Source organism: Syngnathoides biaculeatus, chromosome 14 (genome assembly GCF_019802595.1).
Source record: "Syngnathoides biaculeatus isolate LvHL_M chromosome 14, ASM1980259v1, whole genome shotgun sequence".
Taxonomy (NCBI): domain Eukaryota; kingdom Metazoa; phylum Chordata; class Actinopteri; order Syngnathiformes; family Syngnathidae; genus Syngnathoides; species Syngnathoides biaculeatus.
The window spans coordinates 17732742-17747712 of NC_084653.1; the positions used below are offsets into that span (position 1 = coordinate 17732742).

Consider the following 14971-nt stretch of genomic DNA (forward strand, 5'->3'; position numbering starts at 1 on the left):
ATGTGTCATTAGTAATGGAAGTTCTTATTCAAGTACACTCAATGAATATGATATACATCGTTCAGGAGTTTTTTATACTCACTTAGCTTTCCATTGGCTAGAAAAAAAATCCCTTACTGAGTCCTTGACAAAACATACAACAAAACGTACAAATTGCAGTATGGTGTCAATCACTCTCAAACCGATGCCAGTACATGTCATACGTCATATCATGGTTTATTTCAGCAGTCCGATTCAAAAAGTAAAATTATAGAGATTCATTACACACCGCTCTGTGTGGTACATTAATTGAATAAATATCAAAATGATTTGAAATATACAAATTAAGTCAAACCTGTGTTAATGAATCAGATCATTTTCAGGTTTTCAATTGAACTACTGGAAAAAGAACTTTTATACACCATTACAAGGATTAGGGTTAGGGTTAGGGTTAGGTTAGGGTTAGGGTTAGAGAGGCTCCTGTATATATTTCAGTATTTGAAAATGAATAACAATCAGCAATCAGAATTACATATCAGAGTAAAATGAAACTTTGCGTCGACCAACGTTGTACCAAGTGAAGTAATTGTGTCTTATTTGTCCCATATACAGACACACCTTCTCATTCTAAAAGCTGTGGATCTTCTTTTTGGTGTGTAAAAAAGTCAATATCCCGTTGCGGATTTGTGTCAACTTCAGCCCGTAGATGAGTGGATTCAAAATTGGAGGAATGAGTAGAAACTCAATGTTCATGAAGTTATAGAAGTGTTGTGACAAATCCGCCGAACCGAATCTCATGTACAACAAATCCAACAGCAAAGTGGTGGAGTAAGTGATGAGGCAAATGATGTGTGGCATGCACGTGTGCCTGAACTTCTTCCACATCTGTGTGGACGAAATACACGTTTTGATCAGGTGCACGTAAGACCAACAAATGAACAAAAAGTGCAAAAAATAAAGACCAATGTTAAAAGACGCGATGATATTGTTGGCTTTGAGTGGGGAGCAAGCTAAATTGACAACCATCAGGTTAACGCAGTAGATCCTGTCGATGTGGGAGCCACAAAGCTTTTTCCCTAAGACTGACGCAGTATTCATAAGCATGCAAAACAGAGGGATGAACCAGGAGAAAAACACAAAGAGGGTCACTCTCTGCTTCGACATGAAAGACTGATAAACCAGAGGTCGACACAGAGCCACATACCTGTCGTACGCCATCAGCGCCAAGATGGAAAAATCACAGCAATTTGACGAGTGTATGACATAACCCTGCAGCATGCAGCCGGCGTAAGAAATGACATGAGACGACAAAAGATCCACCAGGAATTTGGGATAAAACCCCACCGAACCATACACGGCATTGATGCATAGATTACACAAGAAGACATACATCGGCTTGTGGAGCTTTCTGTCCATAACGATGACAAAAATAATGGTAAAATTGCTCAACAGAATTATAAGGTAGCACAGTAATATAAGCACAAAGATGGTTATTCTCTGTACAAATGGAAAATTCAAACCAGAAAGGCTGAACATTGTGATGACAGAAGCATTTTCCATCATAAACTTCAACACAAACTCACATTACACATAAAAGTACCCCATGACACGAATGTGTCACGGAGACGCACATCCGCCCCTCCAAATGACCACGCACAGTGACAGGCAGTTAAAGCCTTTTGCGACAAAACAGCATGACCTTTGGGACTAAAGCAGACCAATCCCTGCATGTTGACGCCGAAAAGACTCAACAGATGTTGGCTTTGCGTCAAACCTGAGATGAGCTCTGTCTTACTTCAGCTACTCTGCTCAGAGCCCAAGAGGGACATGACGCTGCCAATCAAATAAAAATATGCATGCTTTTCCATTTAGGTCACACAATAAAAATGTGGAAATTTGACAAATGAAACTTAAAACAATGACAGTATTTCCCCTACACACAAAAAGGGATTTTTAGTTTCTGGGTGAAATAAAAAACAATCTAAACAAATAATAAGTGTATTTCCAAGGACTTTTTTTCTGGGACACTTCCAGTCTCTTTGCATCTCCAATAATCAGGACGAATTTGATCATTTTTCCTCTCTCGGTTTCAAAGTCGGCAAAACCCAGATTACACCCTCCAAGGATTTATTGTGTCACACAGTTGGTTTGAAAAAGTAGATGAATAATCCACAAATAGAAGCCCAACCAACTATAAGATTGCCTAGCACGGCACTGTCTGATCTTTTGCTTCATAACCCTGCAAAACCAAATGACTCAGACGGAAAAGTAAAGGTTCTATTTCAGAAACTACAGCTCGTGTTAAAAGCATTTAAAAACAAAATAAAAACATCTTATAAACATTACATAGACACAACATGGTATGGTTTCAATTGTGCTTGAAATTGGGCATAAAATATAATAATTCCATGAAACATTCCAAGATGATGTCACGGAAGCGGGTAAAATGCATGTTATGTAGGGTTTAGGTCTGGAGATTGACTTGGACATTCTAAAACCTCTCTTTTAATGTGTTTTAGGTTATTATGCTGCGTGATGAATTCCAATCATGTTGAGTGCATCTTTTTTTTTTTAAATTGGGAGCCGAAATGTTTCTGTAGACCTCTGAGGTGAGTTTGCTTCTGCCATCAATGAATACCTAAGTAGTACATCCAAAATGAAGCCATGCAAGACAATTCCATGAAATTAATTCACAGAAGAGATTTTATGTTTGGGATCAATCATCTTTATCTCATCAGTCCATAATATCCATCCATCTACTTTGTCGCTTATCCTCAAGAGGGTCGCAGGGATGCTGGAGCCTATCGCAGCTGTCAACAGGCAGGAGGCAGGATACACCCTAAACTGGTTGCCAACCAATCGCAGGGCACGTCGAGACAAACGGCAATCGCACTCAAAATCACAACTAGGGGCAATTTAGAGTGTCCAATTAATGTTGCATGTTTTTGGGATGTGGGAGGAAACTGGAGTGCCTGGAGAAAACCCAGATAGGCATGGGGAGAACATGCAAACTCCACACAGGGGATTGAACCCGGGTTCTCAGAACTATGAGGCCAACTCTTTCCAGCTGAGCCATTGTGCTGCCTCCATAATACTTTTGTACCTAAAATATTTTAGGCTCATCTCTCCTTTTTTTTTTTTAATATATTTCACCATATAGTCTTTTCTTCTTGTGAATGAGTGTTTTAGATGTTTTAGTGTAGACTCTGTACTTTAGTCCAAAAAAGTCATAGTTGAAGTCGTCGTTGATGTTAATAACTATATTTTCTTTACAGTTCTCATTTTCTGTTGCTGTATGTGATGATTTTGAGATGCATTGAAGTCAGCTATTCAATTTTAGTTCAATACTACTGGATATTTATCATCCATTTCTATGAAGTATATATCAACACAGAGGCTTCCTGTTCAATTAAATGGGCTGAATGTAAGTAGAAGCAGAATTAGATGGTTTTGATTATCCAGTATATTTGCAAAATACTAAGATCTCTTTGCATCTATTCACAGATGCTCTGCAAAATTGGATGGTCAACAGGTCATTATCTCCACTCTCCCTTGAGAACAATTACTAGCTCAGTGCTCTCACGGGGCCCCACTCAACAATAACAAACATGTTTTTCAGTCCGACAAATTGTTGAGCTGAATGAACAACCTACCACGGCAATGATAAACAATATTTAGCCGATGGCTCGGAAGGAGACAGATAACTGACGCTGAGTTAGCTCAGATGTTCAAGGCTTTTTGTGACATTTTTGTAGAAAAATGCCTTGAACATCTGGAGGGTATAGTTGTATATCAAAAATGTAAAAAGCCATCTTCCATAATACTGTATGCCACCTTCAACTTAATTCAAAGTTACAAATACACACACACACACACTCACACACACACACACACACACAAAGATGCTTTCCTTTTAAAAGTGCTCATTGTTAAACATGCCATGTACTCAGAGACATAATGGGGCCCCGCATCTTACAATAAGCCCACTGTTTCCCCCTTTGAATGTGTGTGTCCGTGCAAGCGTGTGTGTGTGCCTGTGTGTAACCTGAAAGTTGTGTGTGGTCAGACATTTTTCTTACAGCTCCGATGAGAAAGTAGGCACTCAATTTAGAGGATTTAGCCTCTCTCTGCTTGCTATGGCTCACCGCTTGTTTGAAGGCAAAGAGCATGCGGCCTCGTATTGGAAGTACAGGATTTCTCCATCGGATCACCTGATTCAGAATGTGATTACATTTGTGGAAAAACAGGTAGGGGCCTGGCCTCAAAATGTGTTGTCAAAGAGCTAATAATAGAATAGCATTATAATTAAGGTTATAGGTTACAGTTATGTACTGCTCTGCTTGAATAATATTTTGTCAGAAAGGTGGGCCCTTTTCGCTAGCCGTGGATGTGGGCTGTGGCTCGGGGCAAGGTACGCTGATGCTTGCCAAACATTTTACTTCCGTGGTGGGCACGGATGTAAGTCCTGCTCAGCTGGAAATGGCTTTGCAGTCCGCTCAAGAGCCAAACGTCACGTACAGGTGGGTATGTAGCGACTTGCTGAAAATTCAAATAAAAACCTAACTTTGTACATATTCCTTTGTTGTTGCGACAAGTACATCCAAGCTTGTATTTGCACTGGATATTGCACATGTGCATTTTTGTATGCCGTTTCACATTTTACCATTTTTCACACCCAAAGTCAGCTGGGATTGACTCCAGCTCGCCCACTTCTATCGATCCAATTCCTTATTGATTGTCGTATCTATTCTCATTGGAGGAGGGAATGAAATTTAAAAAATGGGTTTGTTTGCTGTAGTTCTTTAATATTGTCAACTTTGGGTGGAAGATACAACCAATCCAGTATGCACACACACAAAGAAGTAAACTAGGTAATATATTTCTCAAAGTACGTCAAGAAAACAAAATGCTATTTTAAAAATTGTTTTGCTTCCATACAAGATATCACAGTCTTATGAAATTGTCCAGTTTCACCTTTTTGTCCAGAGAAAGCAAAATATTTGTTTTTTTTTTAAACCCAACTTAAAACAATCAAAGGATTTAATTTGAACAATTTCTTCCAGCTAGGATATCGGCCCTCTTTTAACGTACCAGGTATAGTATGTTTCTCTGGATATATTTCGGAATATATGAATCTTTGCTCATTGACAGTCGGGAATATTTGCAGTGCTACTTTTGCATTCAACATACATTTCTCCTTCTCGCTCTTTGGTCATTCTCACCATGGTGTAAGACCAGTGAGGCACTTTGAGCGACCTCACCTGCAGCTGTGCCCTGGTCAAAGAACTGGCTCTTTTTTTTTTTAGCCCCCCCCAACCCCTCCTCTTGCTCCTTGCTGTCACTTCTTCCAATGCATCAGGCATGTTGCACCCCAAAATTTCCTCCACTATACTGAATGGTGAATGTTAAATGTGCTGGTCTTTGTGTATGGTTCCACCTTTAGACAATGTGTGGCTGAGGACCTGCCATTCGCTGACAGCTCAGTGGACCTGATAACAGCCATGTCGGCCTTCCACTGGTTTGACAGAGCACGCTTTCTTCAGGAAGTCCACAGGGTCCTGAAGCCTCGCGGCTGCTTGGCTCTGCTCAACTACAGTCTTGAAATGGAACTGGACTACTCGGGCTGCTGCCTGCAGTCACTCAACCAAGTGTGCAAAGAGGTGCTCACACAAATTCTTTTTCTTTTATTGCTCACAATTTAGAGCAGTTCCTCAGTGTCTTGATAAAAGTTATTCTTTCAAAATACACCAGGGACAATAAATTACAGCAGTTAACATCCATTTTTTTTTTCCATGGAGACAGCACTTCATCATGATCACAATAGTTCTTCCACGTATTCCAGCGGATGGACTACAGCCATTCCTTAAAAAAAAAGCAGATATTCACACAGCCTAGCGGCCAAGTAAAAATACATTTTCAGAAACAAGACAATAGATTTCTTTGGTATTTAAGTTTCTCACGTGATGAGTGCAAGGATGGCCACAGACTCAACTCTTTAGCCATTAAAAAGTCAATTTGTATGGAAAGCAATCAAAATTAGACACTCAATTAGTCTGTAAATTCCAGCCAACAGAAGTGCTGAGATAGCAGACCCATTACTACTTTGAATGCAGCAAATTCAACCATCCATGAATGTTCTGTAAGTAAACCTCACTCGGCTCGTGGGCATGCTGAAGCGTATCCCAACTATCTTTCTTCACCAGCCAATTTCAATACACATAAACCATTCGCATCCACAATCACACCTACGGCAATTAAGAGCCAACACTTAACCTCCCATTCATGTTTTTTTGGGAGACGTGGGAGGAAACTGGAGCATCCGGAGAAAACACACAAGCACGGGGAGAACATGCAATTTCCACACAGCCGGGCCAGGAATTGAAACCCGGCACTCAGAACTCTGAGGCAGATGGGCTAACCAGTCATCCGTGGTGCCGCTGCAGTAATTGTCTTCATTTTGTTGTCTTCAGTTCTATGCAGCTTTGCATCCATACCGCAGTCCTCACCTTGGACCAAGTTCTATTGAGTTGTACCGGGAGGCCTACAAGTCCATACCTTATACTGACAAAGAGTGGTACGTGTGCAGCAACCTCATCATGAATATTTCCCTCATGCTTTCCCATTATGTCATCCTATTTCATTAGTGATAGTGTGTATGTTAGTAGTTATGTCTCAATATGTGCACTGAGATTACACTCAAGAGCGTAATCTGCTTTATCAGTCTGATGGGAGAGGCTCTGGGTCCCCACGACACTGAACAAGATAGCGGCGTAACAACTACATAGCTGAATGAAGTGGCATCATTATGATTTTTTTTTTCTTGTTTTTACGAGTAACCCCCCAAATATTCTTCAATAAGCAGGTATAAACCACCAAGATGTTTTTAGGGAGATTGATTCCCATCGCAAGTACCCGAACGTCCTCCGTAATTTACAGCCTACTTTGTTGGAGCATGGGACTTTCTGCTGTAAGCAGGGGTTTCGAGAGATTTAATGTTTTATCCAAGCAGTGATGAAGAACCCCAAACTGTTGACTTGCTCTTTGGACAAAGATGAAGCTTACAGAGTAAATTTTATACATGAATTCACATCATGAAACAGAAGTTCACCTCAATCACTTGTAGTTGTCATCAGTGGGTGATCATCATCACTTCTCCACCCATATTGACCTGACCTGTAGGAATTAGGATGGTTAAGTACAGAATGACAGCAAGTCACATGCCCAAAATATATCTCCGAGTTCAAAAGTATCTGGGAGCAAACAGTTTATTGTGTTGTGAGCCAAAGTCATGTCATCAGCCTGTATATTGATGCTGTTAATTGTTTCACTGTGTTTTGAATGGAAAATGGAAAAGAATTATTACACTGATGGCCATCCATCCATTTTCTGTATTAGAGGCGAGAGGTAGGTTTCAAACCTGAGCTAGTCACCAGCCAATCGCATGGCTCACAAGAATAACCAACCATTCGTACTCACATTCAAATTTTGAGTTTTCAATTAACCTACCTTTTAATGTTTTGGGGATTTGGGAGGAAACCCCAATACCCAGAAAAAATACACGCAAGCACAGGGAGAACATGCAAACCCCAATAGAGGAGGCCGGATTTGAACCTGGGTCCTCAGAGCTGTGAAGCACCAGTCATCCACGATTCTGTGTATACTAACCCATCCATCTTTTTTCTTTTGCCGCTTATCCGCACGAGGGTCAAGGGAAGTGCTGGAGCCCATCCCAACTGTCAATGGGCAGGAGGTGGGGTACACCCTGAACTGGTTGCCAGCCAGTCGCAGGGCACATAGAGACAAACAGCTGCACTCACAATCACACCTTGGGGCAATTTAGAGTGTCCAATTAATGTTGCATGTTTTTGGGATGTGGAAGGAAACCAGAGTGCCCGGAGAAAATCCACACTGGTATGAGGAGGACATGCAAACTCCACACAGGCAGGGCCGGGATCAAACCCGGTTCCTCAGAACTGTGAGGCCAACGCTTCACCCGCTGAACCACCGTCCCGCACGTAGGCTGATTTGAACTGGAAAAAAAATCCTTACAGCATCTGAGTCAAAACAGACGAAACAGATTTGTCACACACAAACAGACAGCGTTCAGTGATGCTTCCACCCACCAAGTAGCAGCTGTTATTTTGATCACAATGTTAACTTCTCAGAGGGAAATTATTGTCCTACTTTTTTTTGTCAATTGAAAATGATGGGCATGGCTGACTAAAACAACACAGAAGCTTTTTCCTTCAGTTTTACATAGTGGAGCAAAGTGTACAATTTTTTTATTTATTATTTTTTTTTTTTGGCGTATGGTTAATGCTGTTAACATGCTTCCTGTGTTTGTATAATATATTTTAAAACACTGAAAATAACTACAAATCTAAGTGATTTTATCTAATATTATACTGTTTTAAAATCTGTCCGAAAACATTAAAAAGCAATTTCTGAGTTTTTGTGAGCTGTTTGTGAAATATTGTGCACCCCCTGATCTATGAAACCTCATGATGCTCCTTCACTGTGTATTTTATTGTTCCCACTGCAGGCATGAGAGTGTGTGGGTGAAGAGGCCGATGCCTCTGTGCAACTACATTGGATTAGTGGAATCTTTCTCCAGCTATCAGGCTTTGCTGAGGGAAGACCCTGAGAAGGCTGCCAGGCTTTCACAGGACATCTGCCAAAGGTATTGTGACTTGATGTTGACGGTTCACCCCAGAACCTCTGATGTGGAACCACTGCAGGGTATGGCTTTCATTATCTTCACAACCCAGATAGCAAGCTAGTTAGTTCGCGAGATTAATGGCTAGATGAATAAGTCTGTAGCTGGATAGACAGACGGATGGACGAATGAACAGAGTAGATAGACATACATATCAACAAAAAGTGAATAGACAGATGTCAGATATGAGTTTTCCCACTCCAGGGTGTAGCACCAGATTCTAGACCTCCAATACATCACTTTCTTGGAGTGCCCCTTCCAAAATATACAAGTACTTGCACACATAAAAACAATGCAATTAATAAAAAGAAAGTCTGATTTGGTGAACGTTACATTTGACATCAAAATGTCAGTTTTCCCAAAAATGCCCCCTTGAAGTCATAAAATAGACCACTGACCTGGTAGACAATGAAAGATGAATGTTGACAACACATGATAACAAAGTCAGTGGTTTATTTATTTATTTATTTATTTATTTATTTATTTATTTATTTATTTATGCCTTCCTCACTGCAGGTTTATGTCCATCATGAAGGTGACATCTGCAGAAACAGAAGTAGTGGTGGGTGTCAATTATTTCTACCTGCTGGCTAGCAAAAATGACCCAGATGACATGTAGAAAAAGTGGAATGAAAATGGGATGTGTCCTGTACTGACAATGTACAATGTGCTGTGTTTTAGCAACATTAGACATTTTATTTTTTTGGGGAATAGCTTGTTATTTTTGGACAAATAAATGATTAGACCAGTTTGAAGAGTGTAATAATCAGTTATTTACGTTTTGATTAAAAAAAAATCACCATCTTGGGAAATTATAATAGTGCATGGGAAACAATCCAAATCGTATTTAGCATAGACATTACGTATGAATTGGCCTCGTGTCTTTAATGAATGTGTTACGACATACAAGTTTCATTTTCTGAAGTGTAGGATATTCTTATCTATTGATATGCAACTACCTGTTGTATTCAGATTCAGAAATGACGTGGAGAAAAAAATAAAGTTTTAGCACAGCAATGAAATGAACTTCTTGCCATCTTCAAACTGCCGCTAGAGGGCGACCATCCATCACATTGTGCTTTTCCTGGTTCATCTGCGGGGAACAAAAGGCCCAATGCTATTGAAGCATGACCAGTCAATAAATTAGGAACCCCTGGGTGAGTTGTGCTGAGAAGCACCTCGCGAGCCCTGATTTCAAACCTACGAAATAAAGACAAATTGGGACAAAGACTGTGAGTTTGACTTAAACATGCAGGAGCCAATCTGAGGGCGGGGGAAAAAAAAGAGATTATGGGTGCAAAAACATTTTCAATCGTTTTGACACCATGTGACACATTACTTCCCCAATTCCAATACATGCATTCATTTTTGTATTACTTCTGGAGGCGAGCCCAGCTATCTACACTCGGGACTGAACAACCATTCGTGCACACCTAAAGGGCAATTTAAGGGTTTCAATGGACTTGCCATCTATGTTTTGTTGATGTGGGAGGAAACCGCAGGCAAAGGCCACGCAGCCTCGGGGAGAATACAATGCAGTATTAATAATTGTAAATTAGTGATTTCATGAATGCATACCAATAAAATAATATTTGCGATTAGGAAAATAATCATCATCGTTGTTATTATTTTTCTGTGAATTGTTTTTGAAAATGTGTGTGTGTGTGTGTGTGTGTGTGTGTGAGTGTGTGTGTGTGTGTGTTTACAAAGAAAGGAAATATAAATCAAAATGTTTTTGATTCTGTTGAGCGTTTTTTAATTTTGTTTTTTTTACACATCCAAATATATTTATAAATTTTAAAGTCTGAGTCCGATTGTCTCACGCCATACGAGGAGTTGAGGACAGCACCGTTTTCTTTCTTATTTATGTATTCATTTGTAGCCATTATAAAAGCTTGATAACGACAGCCGAATACGCGCTTGTTGCATCACAAGCGCATACAACACGCAATCAGAAGAACTAAAAACTACGTCGTCGCGCAATTGCGTTTGGAGAAAAGCCACTGCACAAATCAACGCCTTGCAGACGTCGTCTTTGTCGACTTTGTCGCGTCACTCGCACAACGCGCGCCCCTGTGACACGAAGACCTTGTGAGGGCGACCATTTAGCCCCAAGAATATATAAGAGAGACCTTTTCCCCAGGGAAAGACTTGTTTGCGCGAGCCTCTTCGCAATATATCCGATCGTATTAAAGTGTCGCTGAATCAGGTAAGCTCATCACAATCAGTATTTCACAAAAATTTTAACGACAAAACCAATAATATCCCATATTTATCAAGTGGTGCTGTATCAAGTAAGCACCGTGAGTGTTTTGCACGCGAATACATGACAACGTTCAATAATTGGCATTTGGAATCAAAATATGATTATCCCCTGCTCATAATAGATTAAATGAAAAGAATAATTTCAATAACTTAGTAGATGACTTCAGTAATAAATAAAACAGTAAGTTTTGTAAGTATATACACGTGGAACAATATAGTGGATTTTAAATGCTTTTAATAACCACCAAATTCATGTGAAGTAATTTCCACTTTGAACCGCTGGAATAAATTGACAGATTCCTTTGTACATATAATAGGTTAAGGTGATTAATTTCAGTAATCGCTTAAACTGAATGGCTAGATTTTAAATTCAAAACTTTAAAAACATTCTGAATGTGTAAACATCAATGGCAAATGTTGCTTTTTGATCTTAGTTTCAAAATGTGAGTTAAACAATAGATTCTTGTTGATCATAAACGTATTATCCAAGCAAATCTTGACCTAGAATTTCATTTGGAATGAATTAGATTGTTAAAAAGAATACAAAAGTACAACAAGTACAAATACAATAGTCAAGAAGTACAAATACTGTGAGGAAAATATTTTTAGTGACATCATACAAACATCACTATAATGGTACAAAAAAGCCTTGATGCAAAGTAAAGGTGTCACTGAACGGTATCATTTTCCCTTGAAGACATTTTAGTGGGTGCAAAGCCAAATGTCATCAATGCATACTATTAGTCATACGTGACGGCCTCGGAGTCGACTTTGGAGTGATCCAGGGGAGTTTTTCTTGTATCGGTCTGGCGTGATCCTGTTGTCTTCGATTTGAGTGAAGGCCTAGACTTGCTCTTGTTCTAATTCGATACAGAAATGGACTCTTCAGTTGATGCAATCTTATAATCAATCACTCAATGCGTCAATTAGTTTACTGATAAAATTAAATTTGGTTGAAAGTTGTGTCTAAGCAATTTGTAGGCTCTTTGGCATCTTTCCTTCCTAACACATTGTTTTGTTGTAATAGGGGGTGAGGACTGACTTATTGGTCGACTGGATACACGTGTGTATTCATTGCGGATGAAAGCTTCGATACTAACCTTTTTGCCCTGGTTTGTTCAGCTCCCGCTATGTCAGTGTTGGTTTTCCCTCGAGTTGTAAAGCGAGTTATGCCGTGTTTAGCAAAGGTCAATGTGGTCACGGCATTGACTTTTTCTTGTGACTCGAGAGGTGATGCAAAAAAGTGCTCTCGAGAGGGAAGGTTAGATCATCACCAAATGGGTAAAGCCGTACCTGGTCTACGATAGTCACGTTTTGCTGAAAATGTGTTTTTAGCTCTGAAGGAATGGCAAACCGCAAGCAGAGGGGGCTCACAGCCGCTGACGAGTTCCCAGATCTCAGTCAGCATAAGAACCACATGGCCAAATTCTTGACTCTGGATATGTACACCACGCTGAAGGAGAGGTCCACTCGCAGCGGCTTCACCATCGATGGCGTCATTCAGACTGGGGTGGACAATCCCGGTATAGTAATCAGTTTTCTAACTGATGTCAGAGTACGTTGCTGAGTCATATTTGGTGCTGTTGATTATCATGGTCAGGTCACCCCTACATCATGACTGTGGGCTGCGTGGCTGGAGACGAGGAGACCTACGAAGTCTACAAAGAGCTCTTCGACCTGGTGATTGAGGATAGACATGGAGGATACAAATCCACAGACACGCACAAGACCGACCTCAACCCAGAGAACCTGGTGGTAAGCATTTATCAGAATGTTTTTTTTTAATTGTATCTTTCTTACCTTTTTGAAATATGAGGGGAACAAAAAGATCACGTTCTGATTTTCTGATTGGGATTCCCTGATGGTGGAGTAGTACATTCTCCTGAATTCTGTGGAGGCAGCATGGGCTGCGCGAGATCAGTTCCTGCTCAGTGATGGTATGAATGTGAGAGTGAATGGTTGTCTCTAATGTGCCCTTTGACTGGCGACCAGTCCAAGGTGTAGTCCGCTTAAGCTCCAGTTTCCCCTGAAGAGTAAAAGATGTACAGAAAACAGATGAATGGATGTTCCAGTTACCAATTGATAAGAACTAATTGCACTGTGGAGAATCAAAATGACCCCTTTCGTGCATCTCCTTTAGGGGGGCGACGATCTGGACCCCAACTATGTTCTTAGCTCCCGAGTCAGGACAGGGCGCAGCATCCGCGGCTTCTGTCTGCCGCCACACTGCAGCAGAGGGGAGAGGCGTGCGTTGGAGAAGCTCTCCATTGAAGGTACGCCAGGAGAACGTCTTGAAATTGGTCCAACGGCTAACATAATTGTAATAAGTTTGGTAAATTTTTTCATTACTTAGAAACACTAAATTGCCCTGAGGTGTGATTGTGCATGTGAATGGTTTTCTTTCTATGTGCCCTGCAATTGGCTGGCAACCAGTTCAGGGTATATCCCACCTCCTGCCTGTTGATAAGCTGGGATAGCCTCCAGCACTCTCGTGACCATTGTAGGATAAGTGCCTCAGAAAATGATGGATGTTTTAGCAGACCAGGTAGAACACATCACGCCATAGGATATGCTAGGGATAATATTTCAGTTAGGACAGATATATCCTTGCCGATTTAATCAGCTGGTAATAAAACATCTTTTGACTTTGTTCGAAACGGAGGCAAGCTTGTTACAAAATGGCCAAAACAGTCACACAGTTGTGGTAATTATGGAATGGATGCAAATTTTGAGTTGTCCACACAAAATTGCTGTCTTTAGCTCTGGGCTCTCTGACTGGAGACCTGGCCGGCAAGTACTACGCCCTGAAGAACATGTCGGAGGCAGAGCAGCAGCAGCTGATCGATGATCACTTCCTGTTTGACAAGCCTGTCTCTCCTTTGCTGCTGGCCTCCAGGATGGCCCGTGACTGGCCCGATGGCAGAGGCATCTGGTGAGAAGCAGTACTCAATAAGATTTGAGAATAAAATCATGCATTCTTTCCAAATCAGTGGTGGGACTTTTTACACAAATACCTGTATCTTTGCCGCCTATGTTGGAAAGGCACAATGAGAGCAAGACCTTCCTTGTGTGGGTGAACGAGGAAGACCATCTGCGTGTCATCTCCATGCAGAAGGGAGGCAACATAAAGGAAGTTTTCACCCGCTTCTGCACTGGACTGGCAGAGGTGTGTAGCTCTGGCTTGGGGGTCCATAAAACCACTTAATTTAAACTATGGCGCAAACGCACAACTTGTTGTTTTTAGATTGAAGCCAGGTTCAAAGAGAAAGGCCGAGTCTTCATGTGGAACGAGCACCTGGGCTACATTCTGACCTGCCCCTCCAACCTGGGCACCGGCTTGCGTGCCGGCGTACACGTAAAGCTGCCAAACCTGGGCAAGCATGCTGAATTTGAAGAGGTTCTCAAGAGACTGCGTCTCCAAAAACGTGGAACTGGTACTGACAAACCTGTCTTTAATGATCTGATCCAATCCAAATTTATGCGCTTCATTCCAAATACCTGATCTGATCCAAATTTATGCGCTTCCTTCCGCAAATCCCTTTATCTCTTTGGTTCACCAGGTGGTGTGGACACCGATGCCGTGGATGGAGTCTTCGATATTTCCAACTCAGATAGGTTGGGATTCTCTGAGGTGGAGCTTGTCCAGATGGTAGTGGATGGAGTCAAGCTGCTGGTGGATATGGAGAAGAATTTGGAGAAGGAAGAGTCCATTGATGATCTGATGCCCAACCAGAAATAGAAGTACCCATGGATCTTTGACCAGTTCTCATGAATATTATTATTCTAAAATGCAGTTTCTGCAATTATGTACTGCTTTAACAGTTGTGTATGGTTGGGATTTACTTGAAATAAACTCTTGAAAACTGAGATTGTGTGATCACAAATACCTATTTTAAAATACTAATACTTGGTACCCTGCCTGTGGTGGTTGCAGGATAAGTTTCCTCCGGGCACATCCCTCCAAAAACATGCATTGTACAGTAATTGATTCTAAATTGTCTATAGGTGTGA

The 14971-nt window shown here is 41.0% G+C and overlaps 3 protein-coding genes across 4 annotated transcripts; 2 read left to right on the forward strand and 1 right to left on the reverse strand.

Annotated features, from left to right (window-relative positions):
* Window positions 1-606: 606 nt before the first annotated feature.
* On the reverse strand, window positions 607-1545 carry LOC133512164 (olfactory receptor 6E1-like). Its single transcript, XM_061841521.1, has one exon. The coding sequence runs from the start codon at window positions 1540-1542 to the stop codon at window positions 607-609; it is 936 nt and encodes a 311-aa protein (XP_061697505.1). The 5' UTR covers window positions 1543-1545.
* A 1690-nt stretch (window positions 1546-3235) lies between these two features.
* Window positions 3236-9592, forward strand: LOC133512749 (putative methyltransferase DDB_G0268948). Its single transcript, XM_061842693.1, has 7 exons — window positions 3236-3403; window positions 3484-4226; window positions 4339-4499; window positions 5423-5639; window positions 6450-6553; window positions 8522-8659; window positions 9212-9592. The coding sequence occupies exons 2-7, from the start codon at window positions 4116-4118 to the stop codon at window positions 9312-9314; spliced, it is 834 nt and encodes a 277-aa protein (XP_061698677.1). The 5' UTR covers window positions 3236-3403; window positions 3484-4115; the 3' UTR covers window positions 9315-9592.
* Window positions 9593-10699: 1107 nt separating this feature from the next.
* Window positions 10700-14827, forward strand: LOC133512748 (creatine kinase, testis isozyme-like). Of its 2 annotated transcripts, none has more exons than XM_061842691.1 (8): window positions 10700-10904; window positions 12296-12483; window positions 12561-12715; window positions 13101-13233; window positions 13721-13892; window positions 14003-14126; window positions 14205-14394; window positions 14521-14827. In XM_061842691.1, exons 2-8 carry the CDS (start codon window positions 12306-12308, stop codon window positions 14697-14699), a joined length of 1131 nt encoding a protein of 376 aa, XP_061698675.1. In that variant the 5' UTR covers window positions 10700-10904; window positions 12296-12305; the 3' UTR covers window positions 14700-14827. The 2 variants fall into 2 exon arrangements, with proteins under 2 accessions (XP_061698675.1, XP_061698676.1); XM_061842692.1 differs by lacking the exon at window positions 10700-10904 and adding an exon at window positions 11628-11743 and having other exon boundaries at window positions 12294-12483.
* Window positions 14828-14971: the final 144 nt, after the last annotated feature.

Coding starts and splice junctions, on each gene's coding strand:
- LOC133512164 (XM_061841521.1), bottom strand. CDS start 1,542: ATGATGGAAAATGCTTCTGTCATCACAATGTTCAGCCTTTCTGGTTTG.
- LOC133512749 (XM_061842693.1), top strand. CDS start 4,116: ATGGCTCACCGCTTGTTTGAAGGCAAAGAGCATGCGGCCTCGTATTGG. Junction 4,500..5,422: donor GAGCCAAACGTCACGTACAG/GTGGGTATGTAG, acceptor TTCCACCTTTAG/ACAATGTGTGGCTGAGGACC. Junction 8,660..9,211: donor TCACAGGACATCTGCCAAAG/GTATTGTGACTT, acceptor TCCTCACTGCAG/GTTTATGTCCATCATGAAGG.
- LOC133512748 (XM_061842691.1), top strand. CDS start 12,306: ATGGCAAACCGCAAGCAGAGGGGGCTCACAGCCGCTGACGAGTTCCCA. Junction 12,716..13,100: donor TCAACCCAGAGAACCTGGTG/GTAAGCATTTAT, acceptor CATCTCCTTTAG/GGGGGCGACGATCTGGACCC. Junction 14,395..14,520: donor TCTCCAAAAACGTGGAACTG/GTACTGACAAAC, acceptor TTGGTTCACCAG/GTGGTGTGGACACCGATGCC.